Raw genomic sequence first — 15,936 nt, 5'->3', positions numbered from 1 at the left:
TGATTTGGTTCGGTTTTTCTCAGTTTTGTGTCATAACCTTATCACCAATTCTTAAATCATGAACTACAAAATGTACATTTACCAACGTTTTTCCATAGCAGAAGATTTGGATACCTTTGAACTTGGTGTGTATGAGGTAATTTACAAAGCTTTTGATATATCTTTTGTAACCAAATTACAAACACACATTAATATACAACTTTTCTTGCTTCACCATTTGCTATATTCCGGTAAGTTTTTATTATAAGGAGGAAATGACTTTGATCCTGAAAACAGTTTAGAAGAACTATGAGATCAAATGCGAAAAGAAAAAGATAGTATAATTCGAAATTTCGTAGTTCGATTCGGTTTCTCAGAGATTACCGATGTTTTTAAAAGGTTCACGCATTGTTACTTACGACTTAGCGTGAAGGTATTCATCTACTGTGATAGGTTTAGCTCCACCAAACCAGTTTATGAGGAATATATTTGTGATTTCGAGTTTGAAGATGCGGAAATCATGATCCTTAGGCCAATCTGCAAAAAGAAAAAACAGATATAACCATCACATGATAATCATACAATTATCATCAGTTTGTAACTTAGAGATGAGAGAAAGATTTGATTACCCATCATCTCTGGATGCTTTGTGAATAAAGCCTTTTTGGCTACTTCTGCTTCTTTAGATCCTTCATCCAATAGCAGCAACTGAGAGATTACAAAATAAAGACAAAAGCATATGTTAAAGCTTGATTTGTTATGTTGGTAAGAAAATTCGACTTTTTTGCAGTCATGTGTATGGTACCTTTCCGGTAAGGGTTAGTTTAGAGCAAGTAGGATTCATTGGATCACTTTTACAAGTTCCAATGGGAGATTCACTGATTGCAAGTGAAGCTCTCTGGTCTTTTAGTGCGTTTCTTGCAGTTGGATCAAGAGTTGTTAAGTAAAAGTAAGGTATACCGCTGCCTTTCTCCGGTAAACCATCACTAAACGATACAACATTCCTGCAACGAGAGACCAAGATTTCAGTAATGTCAAGCTATACCGATGACTTTAACAAAAGCACATCGATTATTGGAGAAGACTTAGACTACTTTCATAATATTGTGATTAAAATCATTGAAAACAAGATTACCCGAACGGAGCACCTTCATGGTCAATGGATAGTGTGCTGCAAGAAGAATACAATCACCTAAAAGGAATTAGTAATCCAGAATTGTTACACTCACAATACCTTAATGATAACAAGATTGCAACAATTCATCAACACAGACTCTTCCAACAATCTCTTCCAACAAGGTAACTGTAGTACTTGACTTTGTGTCAAATCCCAAATCAATTTCAGTTTCAAAAGCATCAAAAGCTCAATGAAGTGAATCCACTCAAGAACCAAACAAGGTTCATCAATATATTCATCAATCAAGATTCAAACTTAGTGAAGTAAAGCAATAGCAGAACAACGTTTCTTCATACTAATATCAAAGATTGCCACAACTGACTTTATCAAAACCCCAAATTCAATCCCAGTTTCAAAAAGATCAAAACTTGATGAAGCAAACCCATAACAAATCTCAAGAACCCAACAACGCTCATCTATATAAATCATCAATCAACTATAAAGCTACAAACTTTATGTGTAAAATACATTCCTAATCAATTCCAATTTCAAAAAGATTCAATCTTTATCAAGAATCTATATCAAGAATTGGATTCAATCTGCTCAATTCCCCAATACTTGTTTCACCCTAAGAACTTGAGAAACAAGACAAGGCAAGCTTAAAGAGACGATATTTATCTTACCTAAGAACACCCCAGATGTTCTGAGAGACAAGCCAACGAGCACTAGCAGCGTAGTCATGTCTATCAGGCTTGGAGATTGTTGTAAGAATCCGAGCAGAACAAGAATGTTGTAGAGTTGTCAAGAAGATGAAGAAGAAGAAGATCCTAGCTAGAAGACGTACTTGATGAAGTTCCATACTTTTTTTTGTTTGTGTGTAATGATTGAAACGAAACTGACAAAAGATGACTTAAGAAAGGAAGAAACTTTAAATGTCATACGCCACACCGAGAGGCGAGAGACATGAGGGGTTTTTGAACGTTTTTAATACTTATTCTTATCTCTTTGGATCTCTCTTATCTTCTTTTTTGTTTTTTTAATCAAAACATTTCTATGCAATTTTCTTTTTTCTTCATATTCACTAATGTAATTTTGTGGTTTGTAATTTGATTACAGAATTTTAATTATTCATGTAAACTATTATTTAATGATTTGAAAAACTTTTTTTTTTTTGGAAAAACTGAAAATAATAAATATTACATATCTTTTACTATATATATATAACAAACAAATTATAGAAATAACTACGAAAAAATATTATTTAATTCACGAACATTCAAATTTAGGCCATATAAACCACAAATTTTCTATATGGCAATTCCAAATATGAACTTGTCATTGACTTAGTTTCTATAACATCATATTTCATTGACCGAGCCAAAATGAACATCATTTCTTCAAATCCCTTATTTATATCATTACATATCCCTGAGGTAACAACAACTACATAGCACTAATTCTTTTAGGAACAAGGATCTTGATACAAATTAAAGACAAAAAGAATTAGTTCTAGCTTAACACATGAAAAGAGTTGTTCTACTTTTTTAGCAAATACATTCCGTCTCTAAACTCTAGTTTCTCTTCGGAAACCAAACCAGAAAGAAAACTCTGAAGCTGTTGCAGGGACTTGTCATAAGAAGGATCAGCAACACAAAACATCTACGAAACAAAAAAAAAAAAAGACAGAGCAATGATCAAATGATCAAGACAACAACAATGTTGTTAAATCAGTGAGGTTGTTGATATGAGATTGTACCTTGAGAGTGTTATGGATTCGTTCTAGTGCCATGGTACCAAAATTTGTGAGCATTCCCATGATGAATTTCTGAAACATGGTTAAAAATTTTTAGATTCTATATTTTTTCTGGAGAATGGAAAGGTTTCCTAAATATTTACATACCTCATATATCGTCATTTCTTTGCGAAGCTGATCTTCCACAGAAGCAATCGATGTTTCACTCTCCTCATCGCCTGTTAGAAGCTCCTCGCCTTCGTTCTTTCCAGAATCAGCTATGGATTCAACGAGCGTTAACACTTTGGAATTCGAGTTTGCTCCTGTAGATTCTCTCAGGACTCCCTAAGTGCAGGAAACTTGCAATTAAGCTTTTCCTCCAAACAAGTGGTTTAAAGCAGGAGACTACAATTACATTGATATACCTTGCTTATCCAGAAGTTGACTCTTCGGGTTAATGCATCAATGGGTATCCCAATGGCTGCAGCAAGATCTTTAGAGGTCCAACTGAAAGATTACGTGATTTCAGTAAACATTTGGAAGAGGATATATCTGTATGTATTGACTGATTCTTGAAATCTAACCTTTTCTTTTCTTGAAATTGCATTATAATGGCTGCATGTGTGGGGGAGACCGTGAACTGCATAGCTCTGTCTTCAAATTGCAACTCCAACTGAATCCATTAAAGCCATTTCAGAGAGGGTACATACGTCAGTATCTGATTAGCCCAATACTCCAAAACACAAATCGTTCACTTAAGTATTTATGCTAGAAGTACCTTGACAGTGCCAAGATTTTTCTTCCAAAGTAGTTTACGAGGGGTCTTGATTTCATGATACCGATTGGCATAATCTGATAGCAGTTTGTCAATAGGTCCTGGTAGCTCTAGAGGTTCATCCTGAAATACCTCTTTTGATTCAGAAAATGGAAGCGATCACAATAATCTATACGCCTCATGTGTGTGTATATAACGTATGAGCAGATGGATGAAAAATCAGAGGGAAGAACATATGAATACCTGAATTGGTGGCCAGAAGTTTGTTGAAAGTATTGTCGAGGTAAGAGTATCAACAGATAACTCATTCTCTTTTAACTCGGCGCCTAAACACAAGCAATGGCACATATACTTAGTAAAAGAATCAGACAAGGATCTACCTTGCACGAGTAAAAAATACAACAATTTAGAAATATAACAACCTGCTTGAGTTGCCTTTTTAATGTTGGTGTTGACTCTCTTAGAATCAATTAAGTCGTTCAGCATGATCTCACATCTTTGCATACTGGCTTCTCCAAAATGTATCTATTGGCATAAAAAGAGAAGGTAAAGTTAGATTCAACACTTAGAAGGAATCCAATAATTTAGATAGTCGAACTTAAGAGTGTCAAAATGGAGCTTGCCTTGAGAAGTTCGACAGTGCGTATCTCAGTGTCGATGTCATAATCAGTCTTGTTAAGAAGCTTTTCCGCGAGCATAACACGATATTCATTTACTAATTGCTCTTTTGATCCAATTATATCAACAAGCATTCCAAGTATGTCTACCTTCCTCTGACTAAGGCTACCTTTTAAAGGATCAGCCTCAACAGGGTCTGGTTCCCAACTGAGGAAAAAGCACATAGAAATGTGTCAGACATATCCAATGCGATGCAAGATGATAATCAAGAATATATACAGCAGGAAGGATACCGGGAAGCATTGATCCAGGCTTGCTTATCATCAGTATGAAAATCATCGTCAAAACCGGCATTCTCTTGGTTTTCTTCATCCCTCATTAATTCTTCAAGAAGACTATCCCCAGGGTTTCCAGAACCATTTGCATTCCCTCCACTTCCATCAGTAAGCATAGTAACAATACATTTAATGGTGTCTTTCCGCCCCCGTAAATAGTCTCTAATTGGTTCACCCACTGCTTCCAGGAATACACCAGCTGGGTCTATTGCTCTAAGGGCTTTGATAGTGGATACATACTGATGCAATATATCATTGGTTGAGGCACCAGCAGTGAGCAGACGATATTTCAGCGAAGAAATAAAAGATTCAACTAGCTTAGAATGCTGCCCAGTATATTCAAGACACTGTTTTAAGTCTTCAATGGCAGGAGAACTGTTGCATCAACAAAATTTCCATCAGAAATGCAAGATAATTCAACTTTTTGCAATATTTGAATTGAGTCTTCAGTGAGATATGTGGGGAAATACAAAAGTACTATCACAAAAGAAAATACCTCTCAGGATAATCAACAATGATCTCAAATAATTTGGCTATCCTTAAATCTTGCAGTGTCTCATACGCAAAATATTCTAGCCGTAATTTCCATCTAACAATTCCTTCGGAAGGAGTCACCACTCTGGAAAAGCTTGGAGATGGACAACAAGCCAGAGGGGACGTGAGGTCAGAAGATGCAGAACCATAACTTACAGAATCACCAAGATAAGAAAGAAGTGCATTAAGGAATTGTAGAGGGACTATCTGCAAAGAGACATTAGAATATCAGGAATCTCAAAATTACCAAACTAATCTGATGGTGCAGTGAGAATCTCACCAGCAAAACCTACCTGAATCCATTCTTTGATTGATTCCAAAACAGAAGTCCTGTAATCATCACCAGCCAGGTCATGGACTTTCGCCTGCAGTATAGCATTGCGAAAAAGAGTACAAATTATTTGTATACTCACTACTTATACCAAGTTATAACTCTCAGTGAGGCAGACAAATCTCTGATGCATAAAAATACCTTAAGAAGCAAAAAGATGGCAGAAGCATAAGCATTTTCAGCCATAGATGTAAAGCCAATGCTTCTAAGATCACGGACCACTTTCCCAATGTTCTTTACCAACTTGTCATGTCCCAAACGTTTCCCTTGGGCATAACCTTCATCAACATCCATTTCTCCATTTTTATATCTCAACTTTTCGTCCAAATCCATGCAATCATCCTCTCGCTCTTCACCATCTCCATCCATGATTGCACTTAACTCTTCCAGCCTTTCCTTAAAATACCAGTGGAGTATTTCTAAGAATATAATAAAGACAGGAAAAATATGAGGGTAATGACTAAACTTGGTCAAAACAAGTCGGAAATGTATCTAAAACTGCTTCCACACAATCAAATCAGATGCTAAAACTGATAAATGGTTTGGATCCAAACTACATTGCAAATCAAATAACAAGCTACTAAAGATGGGCATACCAGGAAAATGCTGAGGAAGAGTAGTCATCAAAGTTGAAGACAACATTGACTGGAATCTCACAAAAAGATTAGCTCTCTCTGTATCTGAGTTCTGTCTATCCTCTGATGACTGTTCTTTAAACGACTGCAAAGCATGAACCAACATGGACAGACACTTCTCATGATACTTTTTTTCAATAGATATCTCTTCCAAAGCCTTGCATAACACAACCTGAATCTCCTCTCCACAATTCTGCCCAAAAGCGTCCATTTTTAGTCAAAACTAGAAGTCAATTTCAAAATATTCAATACCAAACAAAGCATCACCCAAGCGTTCTTACAGTAAGTTTCTTCTCACTATAAGCATCAAAATGATGCCAAAAACTCGATGCACCTCCCTTCTCAAAAGCTTGCTGAAACAAAAACCAATGTCACCACAAAAATCAATAGCTGTTACTCTACACCAATCTACTCAGCTACCTAAGTAGGTACAAGCTAATATACCTCGAGTGAACTGAGGAAATGGTCACGAACAAGAGACTCAAGCCCGTACTTGCAGAGACAATACACATGAGACACAAACTCATCTTCAACTGAGGAATCTCCTGTGCCGGCAATGAGAGACTCCACAGTAGTGAAAAACCCATCGTAGCTTTCAGTAATCTCTTGAATCGCATCCTCTGAGAGAGTTTCTAAAATCTCTAAATTGCAATCAGATGAACCTAAAGTTTCCATCTTTTCACTCTGAAACCCCTAATTACTTCTTCCCCCAGCAAAATCTTCCAGAGACTTCACCGTCTCAACGAACCCATTATGAAGAAAGGACTGAACTTTACAGGGATGAAGATTTTGGGAATTTTCGGTATTAATGCTCTGTTTTTGGGGTTTTTAGGCTTTTGGGTTTAATAAATAAAACAAAAGGGAATAGTAATAAAGACGTGAGACGTTCTTTTGACTATCACAATCTCATTTCTCTGTTTCTTTAGTTCTAAAACCTGAGAGCATACGACTACAATACAAAGATACCACCTTTGAAGACAAAAACGAATCTAGGTTTCTGAATCGACATGTCGGAGGAGAAAGTCGTCTCTGTGATCATGGTTGGTGGTCCGACGAAAGGTAACATTTTTCTTTTTGTGGATCTCGAATTCTATTTTTCTCAAAATTTGATTTTTGGATTTGCTAATGTGGGTTGGATTTAGGAACTCGGTTTCGTCCTTTATCGTTCAATACACCGAAACCACTGATTCCTTTGGCTGGTCAACCTATGATTCATCATCCTATCTCTGCTTGTAAAAAGGTTTGTTTTTTGTTATTTGATCCATGAATCAAGCGTTTGTTCTCAGCATTTTAGATGGTTTAGTAAAGGGTTCATAAAGTTAGAATCTTGGAATTGTGAATAGCTCTTATATAGACTGAAAAGCTCAGATTTGCAATTAGTTCATAGTCTGAGACATGAATGTGTCCATGTGTTGCACCTCCTTGTTTCTTAGAATTTTGGAAACCTCAGCACAGCTGCATTGTCAATGTGGTATCGTAAGATTCGAGTTGTGGATAATGGGTTAAGCCTGAAAGAATACTTGGAAAATTTCTCAACTTCTACTGTTGATTCCTCATATCAGATTTTCGTATTTGACATGGACAGATATCAAATCTGGCTCAGATCTTTCTGATTGGATTTTACGAGGAAAGAGAATTCGCTTTGTATGTCTCTTCGATATCTAATGAGCTGAAAATTCCAGTGCGGTAAGTTATAGCACTTGTGTTTTTTGATTTTGGTGTCTAATGTAAAACCTTCTTGACTTATGTGTGTTGTTGTTATGTAGATACTTAAAAGAAGATAAGCCCCATGGCTCAGCCGGTGCTCTTTATCACTTTCGTGATAGAATTATGGAAGAAAAACCGGTTTGAATTCTGATGACCTTCCCAATTTTTGTTCCTGCTTCACTCAGTTATATGTTACCTGGATTCATATCCCTTTTTTTTTCTCTCATCCTATCTTGAACAGTCACATGTTTTCCTCCTGAACTGTGATGTTTGCTGTTCTTTCCCTCTTCAGGGCATACTCGGTAATCTCACTTTCAGATCTTAAATCTGCTTCATCGTTTTCATATTCTTACATTGATGTAACTTCGCTACTTTTCATAGATGCACATCGAAGATATGGTGGTATCGGAACTATGCTAGTAATTAAGGTTCGTTCCTCTGATCGGTTTTTTAGATGTCACTAAGGAAACACATGTAAAGATCAAGGATTCATGAATATCACTTTTTCGTTTCAGGTTTCTGCAGAAGCAGCCAGCCAATTTGGAGAATTGATAGCTGATCCTGATACTAAAGAACTCCTGCATTATACAGAGAAGCCTGAGACTTTTGTAATTATCTGCTAAACTGTACTATATTTTTATTTCCTTCACTGGTACTGAAATTTGTTGATCTTATAAATTTTCCCTGTTATCTATTCTATGCAGGTCAGTGACTTGATAAACTGTGGTGTTTATGTGTTTACCTCAGATATCTTCAATGCCATTGAAGGAGTATATAGCCAAATAAGAGACACATGTGAGTATTCATTATTGCCCTCTCTCATTATTATCAATCAGAGATCTGCTTCATCATTTTACATGATTCTTTTGGTCACTTCACAAATTATTCATTGCATAATCACTTTAAATTTGGCAGCTAGCAACTATCAATCTGCTACAAGGTCTGTTCCTGCGGATTTTGTGAGATTAGATCAAGATATATTGTCACCTCTTGCTGGAAAGAAGCAACTATACACATATGAGAATAAGGATTTCTGGGAACAGATTAAGACTCCTGGGTGAATTTAGTTTTTGGTTCTAATAATTGTTTGAAACAATCTTGGATCAAACTCCTTATGCTAACAAGCTGTTTTTAAACAGGAAATCATTGAAATGCTCGGCTTTATATCTTTCCCAATTCCGCCAAACATCGCCTCATCTTTTGGCTTCAGGAGATGGTACTAATAGGAGACCGATGATAATCGGTGATGTTTATATTCACCCATCCGCAAAACTGCATCAAACCGCAAAGGTGAATCCTTTATCTTATCTCATGAACTTTAGTTAAACGTCGTATTTAAAATGCAAATGACCCACTTAAATTTCCTTGGAACAAGATCGGTCCAAATGTATCGATCTCAGCAAACGTTCGTGTTGGACCTGGTGCAAGGCTTATCAACTGCATAATCTTGGACGATGTTGAAATCAAGGTAACTTAAATTTGGTGTTTTTAGTGTTCCTCTGGTTACAAATCCACAAGATTTGTTTTTAAATCTTTCTGATCTGGTTAAATGCAGGACAATGCTGTTGTCATAAACTCAATCATCGGATGGAAATCATCTATAGGTAGATGGTCAAGAGTTCAAGCTAGTGGAGATTACAATGAGAGGCTTGGGATTACAATTCTTGGTAACTTCATTGTATCTCTTTAAAGCTTTTTTTTGTTCATTCAAAAAATTATTCCACTTTCTGATTCATTTGGTTTTGTGCAGGTGAGGCTGTAACTGTGGAAGATGAAGTTGCAGTCATAGGAAGCATTGTTCTTCAGAATAAAACTCTTAACGTCAGTGTTCAAGACGATATAATCTTGTGATCATGTTCAAGTTTATTAATTGGAACACAAGAAAGACATTACAGAACTGAGTCTTACTTGCATTGAGTTCACAATGGAGCTGTGGAAGATTTGTAAACCTTATAATGTACTTTGGTTTTATATACACAGAAAAGGATTTAAACAACATTACACCAAGTCTCTTAATGGGCCTAAATTGGGCTTTGAAACTATGGGCTTACTCGGAATATACCAATGTGGTCTGGTAACGTCATTAGATCGTCGTCTTCATGCATTGCCATCGTTAGGGTTTATCAAGTGGAAGAGGAGAAGAGCGATTTCTCAAATCGGCTTTAATGGCGGACGAGGATTACAACGAACCCGATGATTTGGGGTATCCCTCTCTATCTCTCTCGTCTTCCCATATCTGTATTGATCGATTTGTGATCAATTTTAGGGTTTATCGCTTTGTGATCGATTTCAAAAGATTCTATCTTCTTCTCGGCGAATCATACACGATTGAGAGCAATGAGATTGATATAGCTTGAAGATAGAAAAATCCTAAATTTCATTGTCGATTGAATTGAGAAAGATCTGTTTTTTGAGACTTCATTTGAATCTTTTTGTTCATTTGGGACATCATTGGTGATTTCAAATTTGTCAAATTGCAGATACGAGGATGAGCCAGTGGAGCCTGAGATAGAAGTAAGATCACTTCCTTCTTTTGTAGAAGAGACTTTTGATATTTGGTATTATAGAGACGGTTCTGTTCTGTATCTGATTGGAGAATTTGTGTGAGTAGGAAGGAGTAGAGGAAGATGCTGATATGAAGGAGAATGATGATGTCAATGGTGAACCTATTGAAGCAGAAGACAAAGTTGAAACAGAACCTGTACAACGTCCTCGTAAAACTTCTAAGTTTATGACTAAGTATGAACGTGCACGTATCCTCGGCACTCGCGCTTTGCAGATTAGGTCTGCTTCTATCCCCTTTTAAGTTTGTCTCAACGTTGACTATGTAGTTGGCTGAGAAAGTTTGATACTTTATGTTGTTTTGTTGGCTAATGCAGCATGAATGCTCCTGTCATGGTTGAGTTGGAGGGTGAGACTGATCCACTTGAGGTGCTGTCTTCTTCTTGACATGTTTTATTCGTCAGATATGTATGAACATTTGAAGCTAATTTGTGATTTGGCTTTTAAGATTGCTATGAAAGAGCTTAGGCAAAGGAAGATACCATTCACTATTAGACGATATCTACCTGATGGGAGGTGAGACTGTGTTCATTAGTCATATCAAAAGTTTCAGAATGTTTAAGCTTATATATTATTCGCTTTATCGCGCTTCGGGTTTGTTCTTTTCATTGTTGACTTGGTTGTGATTCTGAATCAGTTTTGAGGAATGGGGAGTTGATGAACTGATTGTGGAAGACTCGTGGAAACGTCAAGTTGGTGGTGATTGATAATCTGACGAAGGGCAAATCTATGTATTCTAATTTCGCTTGCGCTCGTATTGAACTGAAATGATCGATCATGGAAGACTATGTCAAGTTGGTGGCAAATGATAACAGTTACTATGTATGTTGCAAGTTTTCATATGTATGATAAATTTCTGATACCATTAAAATGGGTATTTTTTTCCAAAATTATCATTATGAAATTTATTTTCCAAAAATACCACTAGAATACAATTTCTAAAAATACCACGAATCTAAATTTAATCATATGAAAATTTAATCACAAATCTTAAATCTAAAATTTAAGTTATTTATGTGAAAATAGCTACTAATAATCATATGTTATATTTTTTTTTACATCATAATCATATGTTATTCAATCATGACTTTTTAAAAATTTAATGACATCCAATGTTATTAAAATAAGTGATTTGGATATTTCAATTTATAATTTTCTGCTTTTCAAAACATTTTGAGGATTTGATTGTTAGTGCTTTTAGAATTTCATTAATTAAAAATACATATATCCAATTATCTGGTTTTAAGTAAAAATTAAAAGGAAATCACAGTTACTATATCATAACAATTTCCCTAAAATCACAGTTAATGAAACTCAAATCATTAAAAATGTTAGATTTAATACACCCCTAAAAATGTATATTAGCAAACTTTGGTTTATTTCTTACCAAGATAATCATTTGACCAAACTAAGCATTATAGCAAATTTTAGTATAACTTCTTACCAAGATATTTTTAGAAAAATGAATTATATATTTAGATTTTTATATATTTTTGTGGATTTTCTACTATTTGAGGTGGATTTAGCAAATCTGTCTACATAAACTAATATCATTTCTCCATTCCTCAAAAACAGTTTCACAATAGCTAAAGCAAACATCATACACCAATACTCAAAATGGAGAAAAAACCAATGAGGTTTGCTTTCGTTGCCTTCTTAGCTATTACATTAGGTAAAATTTTCTAATCTCATATCAAAACTAAAGATCTCTACATGCAAAATTTTATGTTTATAATAACAACTTACTTTGGTTATGTAGTAATGTGTGGTATTGTAAATGTTGGAAATGTTGAGGCAAAACGTGTATTATCCGAAGAAACTCCTCAAGTTGTTGTGTTACACCATAATGAAGCTTTGCAACAAGTTGAGAAACGAGAAGGTCTTGGGTGCGACAAAGGGTGTGAACTGATATGTTTTCCTGATCCAGTTAATCCTTCATGCCGTTGTATATGCTAATAATTTTGTATTATCCTCTCGTTTAATCCAGTAAATAAGATATATTTTCATTAATAAAATAAATTATTTGACATATGTTTGTGTACTTTGTTATATATTTTCTGAAAATCAATCTTATTTTATAAAATAAATTATATTTTTTGTTCAAACGAATCAGTGAATACATAATTTAATAGAGATAACTGATAATACACAGGACAACTGAAACGATCCATCCTGTTTTCCAACTTTTTAATTCATCAATATTAACCCCATAAATTAATATTAACCGACAAATTAAACCAAACAGGCAATCAAACAGCGGAAACCAATTAAACCAACTCCAATAAATCCAATTAGAATACTAAACCAGAAATCAACCAACAAATCTCCATAAACCAAATTAAACCAGCATTCGTAAACATGCTTCTAATCCGTGTTTCCATAAATAAAATAACAAAACATTAAAACCGAAACAACGACCCTAGATCATCGCCCTCTTCCTTGCTTTGATTCCACGATCACATCTTATCTTTACCTGCATCACAAAAAAAAAGAGATGCGTGAGTATTATCACAAATACTCAGTGAAGCGGTCATCCCATCTACTGGGTTATACACACATGAATAATAAGACCAATAAACATGTATAAGATCAAACAGATAAACCAAACCATGCATAAAAGACACCGACTACTCGTTGTCCAGAAAATTGTTGTACACTATCCAGAAATTGGTGTCGACCGATACAAAACGAGAATCCTAAACCATCAATAAATACAAAACAACATCCACAATACACAAAAAGCCAAAACACAACAATTCCAGCCACCCAAATCAATCAGACACAAATCATAAGGTCTTATATGCCCAGATAAACCATGGTCACGCACTCACCTCGATGTGGATTGAATGAAGGAACGAAAAAGAGAGGAAACATCAAGAACAAGACCCTCCTTGCACCACCAGCCACGAATTCAATCCCCTCCTTGCTAAAACTCACAAAAATCATCCATAAAAACCTCCAGAAACCCTTCTTAAGCCTCCTTAATCCTTAGGATCATCTCTAAAACTCTCTCTCGCTTAGTTCTCACAAGCGACAAAACACAACTAAAGAGAATAAGAAGAAGCTGGTCAAAATTTTCATAATATAACCTAATGTTTCTCCCAAAATTAAATCAAACCAATCAATTACAGAATTGAATCAGTTAACCACCCAAATAACCGGTGTCGATCGATATCCTTACCTAGTGTCGATCGACACCAGACCAAAACATGAACACGGGTGTTAAAACAACGGCGAAAAAAATACGAGACGGTTTAATAATAACAAAAATATATGAAGATATTTTGGTTATTGTTAGAATCGCACATTACCATGCGTTTCCATTTCCATTCGGAGTTTAACTAGATTGTAACCTTGACATTTTCTCCAACTTTTTAAAATTATAAAAGAAATTAAACTATAGGAAAATTCAAACAATTCAAAGGGAGGGGGGGGGGTTGTATTTTGTTATTGTTGTTGTGATCACATAAAATTGATTAAATTAGGATTTTGATAGATATATGGACTCAGCCAAAAAGTCAATTTTCGGAACAGTTTTATAATATTAATCCAAAGACAGACCAGCTCCACCTTTGATCCCTAAACTCTCAACGCATGTTGCAATGAGTCTATCCTTAACTCAGTTGCTTTTACAAATTTAACACGGTCTCAATTGTTCTCTAAAAAACTACTAGCTACATTCAACCTTGCTTTCACTATCAGATTGAGAATATGTGCAAAACATCTCACGTTCCAAAAGTTTCCATCACACAAAAACTTGTTACCACTTTGAAGACGATGCTTAATAATCTTCAGCATACTATCATTAGCTTTAGCATTATCTAGAGTGATAGAAAAAACCTTCTCTAAACCCCACATCTTCAAGCAGTCATAAATGTTCTTAGCAACATCATTGTAAATACATCTTGATTTAACCAAGATATTTTGAGAACTAAATTATTATTTGACCACCAAGATAAGTAAATATGTATATATATTTATTGGGACCAATATAGTTAGTATATTCAATGAAATATTTTTTTATTTATGTGAAAATAGCTAATCATATGGTATTCAACCATGAATTTATAAAATTTTAATAACATCCAATGTTATAAAATTAATGATTTGGAAAATTTAATTTATAATTTTCTGTTTTTCAAAACATTTTGAGGATTTGATTGTTAGTGGCTTTAGGATTTCATTAATTAAAAATACATAGATCCAATGGTTCTAGGCAAAATTTATAAGAAAATCACAATTTTTTTTGTCAAGCAAGAAATCATATACAAAATCACTAAAGCTTAATGAAAATCAAATCATTAAAAATGTTTGATTCAGTACACCCCTAAAAATGTATATTAGCAAATTGGTTGATTTCTTACCAAGATAATCATTTGACCAAAGTAAGCATTATAGCAAATTTTGGTACAATTTTTTACCAAAATATTTATAGAAATGAATCAAATATTTAGATTTTTATATATTTTTAGTTTTTTCCTAATATTTGAGGTGATTTTAGCAAATCTGTCTTAACAAAATAATAACATTTCTCCATTCTTTAAAACAGGTTTCACAATAGCTAAAACAAACATCATACACCAAATATTAAAAATGGAGAAAACCCCAATGAAGATTGCTTTCATTGCCTTCTTAGCTATTACATTCGGTAAAATTTTCTAATCTCATATCAAAACTAAGAATCTCTACATGCAAATTTTTGATTATGTTTATAATTACAACAAGTTATTTTGGTTATGTAGTGATGTGTAGTATTGTAAATGTTGAGGCAAAACGTGTGTTATCTGAAGAAACTCCTCAAGTTGATGCATTACACCATAATGAAGCTCTGCAACAAGTTGAGAAACGACAAGTTCTTCAGCCTCTTGGGTGCAACAAAGGGTGTGAACTGATATGTGTTCCTAGTCCAATTGTTCCTTTATGTCGTTGTATTTGCTAATAATTTTGTATTATCCTCTCGTTTAATCGAATAAATAAGATTTATTTTTATTAATAAAATGAATTATTTGACATATTTTGTGTACTTTGACGTTTGAGAAACTCACACAAATTTCTAACAATCAATCTTATCATCTTATCAAAAATGATATTTTTCCGTCCGGTGTAAATTAGAGTTAAATGGTAATATGCGAAACAACTGAAAGAAAATATGGTGCAGTTCTAATATTAACAAAAATATCTATGTTTCGTTACAATGAAAACTGCACCATACAAAGCAATTTAGTTTTCATTCAAAATCTAACTAGATCGTGGAATAGACTTTTTTCTCTAAATCTTTTAAACTATAAAAGAAAATAAATTACCGAAAAATTCATACAATTTATAAAGTTTTTTTTTGTTGCAATTTTTGTTGTGCAAACACATGAAGTATTTAAATTCAAACAATTACAAAAGTTTTTTTTTGGTTATTGTTGTTTTGGTGACCACATAAAATTGATTACATTGGGATTTTGATACACATACATAGACTTAGCCAAAAAAAAAGTCAATTCCGGGAATAGTTTTATCTTACTCGGTTCCGGTTTAGTCCGGTTAAACAAAACCGATTTTAAACCCACCAAATCCCAAAAATCATGTCTTGACGAAAACTTCCTCCGGCGACTTATCGGAG

General features: G+C 34.4%; 6 protein-coding genes across 7 annotated transcripts; 4 read left to right on the top strand and 2 right to left on the bottom strand.

Annotated features, from left to right (window-relative positions):
- Positions 1-28: 28 nt before the first annotated feature.
- LOC17891536 (protein CREG1) lies at positions 29-2,054 on the bottom strand. 2 transcript variants are annotated; one of them, XM_023785985.1, is made up of 6 exons: positions 1,780-2,054; positions 1,115-1,150; positions 785-983; positions 609-687; positions 364-516; positions 29-266 (listed from the first exon to the last, which is right to left on the bottom strand). In XM_023785985.1, exons 1-5 carry the CDS (start codon positions 1,953-1,955, stop codon positions 395-397), a joined length of 612 nt encoding a protein of 203 aa, XP_023641753.1. In that variant the 5' UTR covers positions 1,956-2,054; the 3' UTR covers positions 29-266; positions 364-394. The 2 variants fall into 2 exon arrangements, with proteins under 2 accessions (XP_023641753.1, XP_006298542.1); XM_006298480.2 differs by having other exon boundaries at positions 399-516.
- A 405-nt stretch (positions 2,055-2,459) lies between these two features.
- On the bottom strand, positions 2,460-6,820 carry LOC17893744 (anaphase-promoting complex subunit 2). The gene is made up of 16 exons (XM_006296534.2): positions 6,501-6,820; positions 6,338-6,409; positions 6,018-6,249; positions 5,563-5,840; positions 5,384-5,455; positions 5,053-5,297; positions 4,515-4,931; positions 4,227-4,428; positions 4,026-4,128; positions 3,847-3,929; positions 3,607-3,726; positions 3,413-3,501; positions 3,254-3,335; positions 2,997-3,173; positions 2,853-2,921; positions 2,460-2,755 (listed from the first exon to the last, which is right to left on the bottom strand). Exons 1-16 carry the CDS (start codon positions 6,729-6,731, stop codon positions 2,633-2,635), a joined length of 2,595 nt encoding a protein of 864 aa, XP_006296596.1. The 5' UTR covers positions 6,732-6,820; the 3' UTR covers positions 2,460-2,632.
- Positions 6,821-6,967: 147 nt separating this feature from the next.
- LOC17891139 (mannose-1-phosphate guanyltransferase alpha) lies at positions 6,968-9,761 on the top strand. The gene is made up of 13 exons (XM_006297753.2): positions 6,968-7,115; positions 7,199-7,296; positions 7,642-7,742; positions 7,823-7,901; positions 8,005-8,065; positions 8,145-8,191; positions 8,279-8,371; positions 8,468-8,558; positions 8,679-8,820; positions 8,903-9,053; positions 9,139-9,231; positions 9,319-9,430; positions 9,514-9,761. Exons 1-13 carry the CDS (start codon positions 7,064-7,066, stop codon positions 9,612-9,614), a joined length of 1,221 nt encoding a protein of 406 aa, XP_006297815.1. The 5' UTR covers positions 6,968-7,063; the 3' UTR covers positions 9,615-9,761.
- Positions 9,762-9,853: 92 nt separating this feature from the next.
- LOC17893906 (DNA-directed RNA polymerases II, IV and V subunit 6A) lies at positions 9,854-11,244 on the top strand. Its single transcript, XM_006298699.2, has 6 exons — positions 9,854-9,966; positions 10,244-10,277; positions 10,375-10,547; positions 10,643-10,694; positions 10,774-10,841; positions 10,963-11,244. The coding sequence occupies exons 1-6, from the start codon at positions 9,929-9,931 to the stop codon at positions 11,030-11,032; spliced, it is 435 nt and encodes a 144-aa protein (XP_006298761.1). The 5' UTR covers positions 9,854-9,928; the 3' UTR covers positions 11,033-11,244.
- Positions 11,245-11,858: 614 nt separating this feature from the next.
- On the top strand, positions 11,859-12,344 carry LOC17890934. The gene is made up of 3 exons (XM_006300123.2): positions 11,859-11,905; positions 11,956-11,997; positions 12,085-12,344. The coding sequence occupies exons 2-3, from the start codon at positions 11,958-11,960 to the stop codon at positions 12,279-12,281; spliced, it is 237 nt and encodes a 78-aa protein (XP_006300185.2). The 5' UTR covers positions 11,859-11,905; positions 11,956-11,957; the 3' UTR covers positions 12,282-12,344.
- Positions 12,345-14,892: 2,548 nt separating this feature from the next.
- LOC17892050 lies at positions 14,893-15,299 on the top strand. Its single transcript, XM_006299112.2, has 2 exons — positions 14,893-14,973; positions 15,068-15,299. Exons 1-2 carry the CDS (start codon positions 14,919-14,921, stop codon positions 15,262-15,264), a joined length of 252 nt encoding a protein of 83 aa, XP_006299174.1. The 5' UTR covers positions 14,893-14,918; the 3' UTR covers positions 15,265-15,299.
- Positions 15,300-15,936: the final 637 nt, after the last annotated feature.

This window comes from Capsella rubella, unplaced genomic scaffold (assembly GCF_000375325.1).
Source record: "Capsella rubella cultivar Monte Gargano unplaced genomic scaffold, Caprub1_0 scaffold_3, whole genome shotgun sequence".
Taxonomy (NCBI): Eukaryota; Viridiplantae; Streptophyta; class Magnoliopsida; order Brassicales; family Brassicaceae; genus Capsella; species Capsella rubella.
This window is presented reverse-complemented; position numbering and strand designations above follow the sequence as displayed.

What these genes read in the sequence shown, in the direction of transcription:
- LOC17891536 (XM_006298480.2), bottom strand. Translation starts at nt 1,955, where the DNA reads ATGGAACTTCATCAAGTACGTCTTCTAGCTAGGATCTTCTTCTTCTTC. An exon ending in CATGAAGGTGCTCCGTTCGG is followed by an intron (nt 984 to 1,114) that starts GTAATCTTGTTT and finishes CTCTCGTTGCAG; the next exon opens with GAATGTTGTATCGTTTAGTG. An exon ending in AAAGCATCCAGAGATGATGG is followed by an intron (nt 517 to 608) that starts GTAATCAAATCT and finishes TTCTTTTTGCAG; the next exon opens with ATTGGCCTAAGGATCATGAT.
- LOC17893744 (XM_006296534.2), bottom strand. Translation starts at nt 6,731, where the DNA reads ATGGAAACTTTAGGTTCATCTGATTGCAATTTAGAGATTTTAGAAACT. An exon ending in GCCTGGATCAATGCTTCCCG is followed by an intron (nt 4,429 to 4,514) that starts GTATCCTTCCTG and finishes CTTTTTCCTCAG; the next exon opens with TTGGGAACCAGACCCTGTTG. An exon ending in GAATCCATAACACTCTCAAG is followed by an intron (nt 2,756 to 2,852) that starts GTACAATCTCAT and finishes TTTGTTTCGTAG; the next exon opens with ATGTTTTGTGTTGCTGATCC.
- LOC17891139 (XM_006297753.2), top strand. Translation starts at nt 7,064, where the DNA reads ATGTCGGAGGAGAAAGTCGTCTCTGTGATCATGGTTGGTGGTCCGACG. An exon ending in GGTTGGTGGTCCGACGAAAG is followed by an intron (nt 7,116 to 7,198) that starts GTAACATTTTTC and finishes GGTTGGATTTAG; the next exon opens with GAACTCGGTTTCGTCCTTTA. An exon ending in CCCTCTTCAGGGCATACTCG is followed by an intron (nt 8,066 to 8,144) that starts GTAATCTCACTT and finishes TACTTTTCATAG; the next exon opens with ATGCACATCGAAGATATGGT.
- LOC17893906 (XM_006298699.2), top strand. Translation starts at nt 9,929, where the DNA reads ATGGCGGACGAGGATTACAACGAACCCGATGATTTGGG. An exon ending in CAGTGGAGCCTGAGATAGAA is followed by an intron (nt 10,278 to 10,374) that starts GTAAGATCACTT and finishes TTGTGTGAGTAG; the next exon opens with GAAGGAGTAGAGGAAGATGC. An exon ending in GTGAGACTGATCCACTTGAG is followed by an intron (nt 10,695 to 10,773) that starts GTGCTGTCTTCT and finishes TTGGCTTTTAAG; the next exon opens with ATTGCTATGAAAGAGCTTAG.
- LOC17890934 (XM_006300123.2), top strand. Translation starts at nt 11,958, where the DNA reads ATGAGGTTTGCTTTCGTTGCCTTCTTAGCTATTACATTAG. An exon ending in CTTCTTAGCTATTACATTAG is followed by an intron (nt 11,998 to 12,084) that starts GTAAAATTTTCT and finishes TTGGTTATGTAG; the next exon opens with TAATGTGTGGTATTGTAAAT.
- LOC17892050 (XM_006299112.2), top strand. Translation starts at nt 14,919, where the DNA reads ATGGAGAAAACCCCAATGAAGATTGCTTTCATTGCCTTCTTAGCTATT. An exon ending in CTTCTTAGCTATTACATTCG is followed by an intron (nt 14,974 to 15,067) that starts GTAAAATTTTCT and finishes TTGGTTATGTAG; the next exon opens with TGATGTGTAGTATTGTAAAT.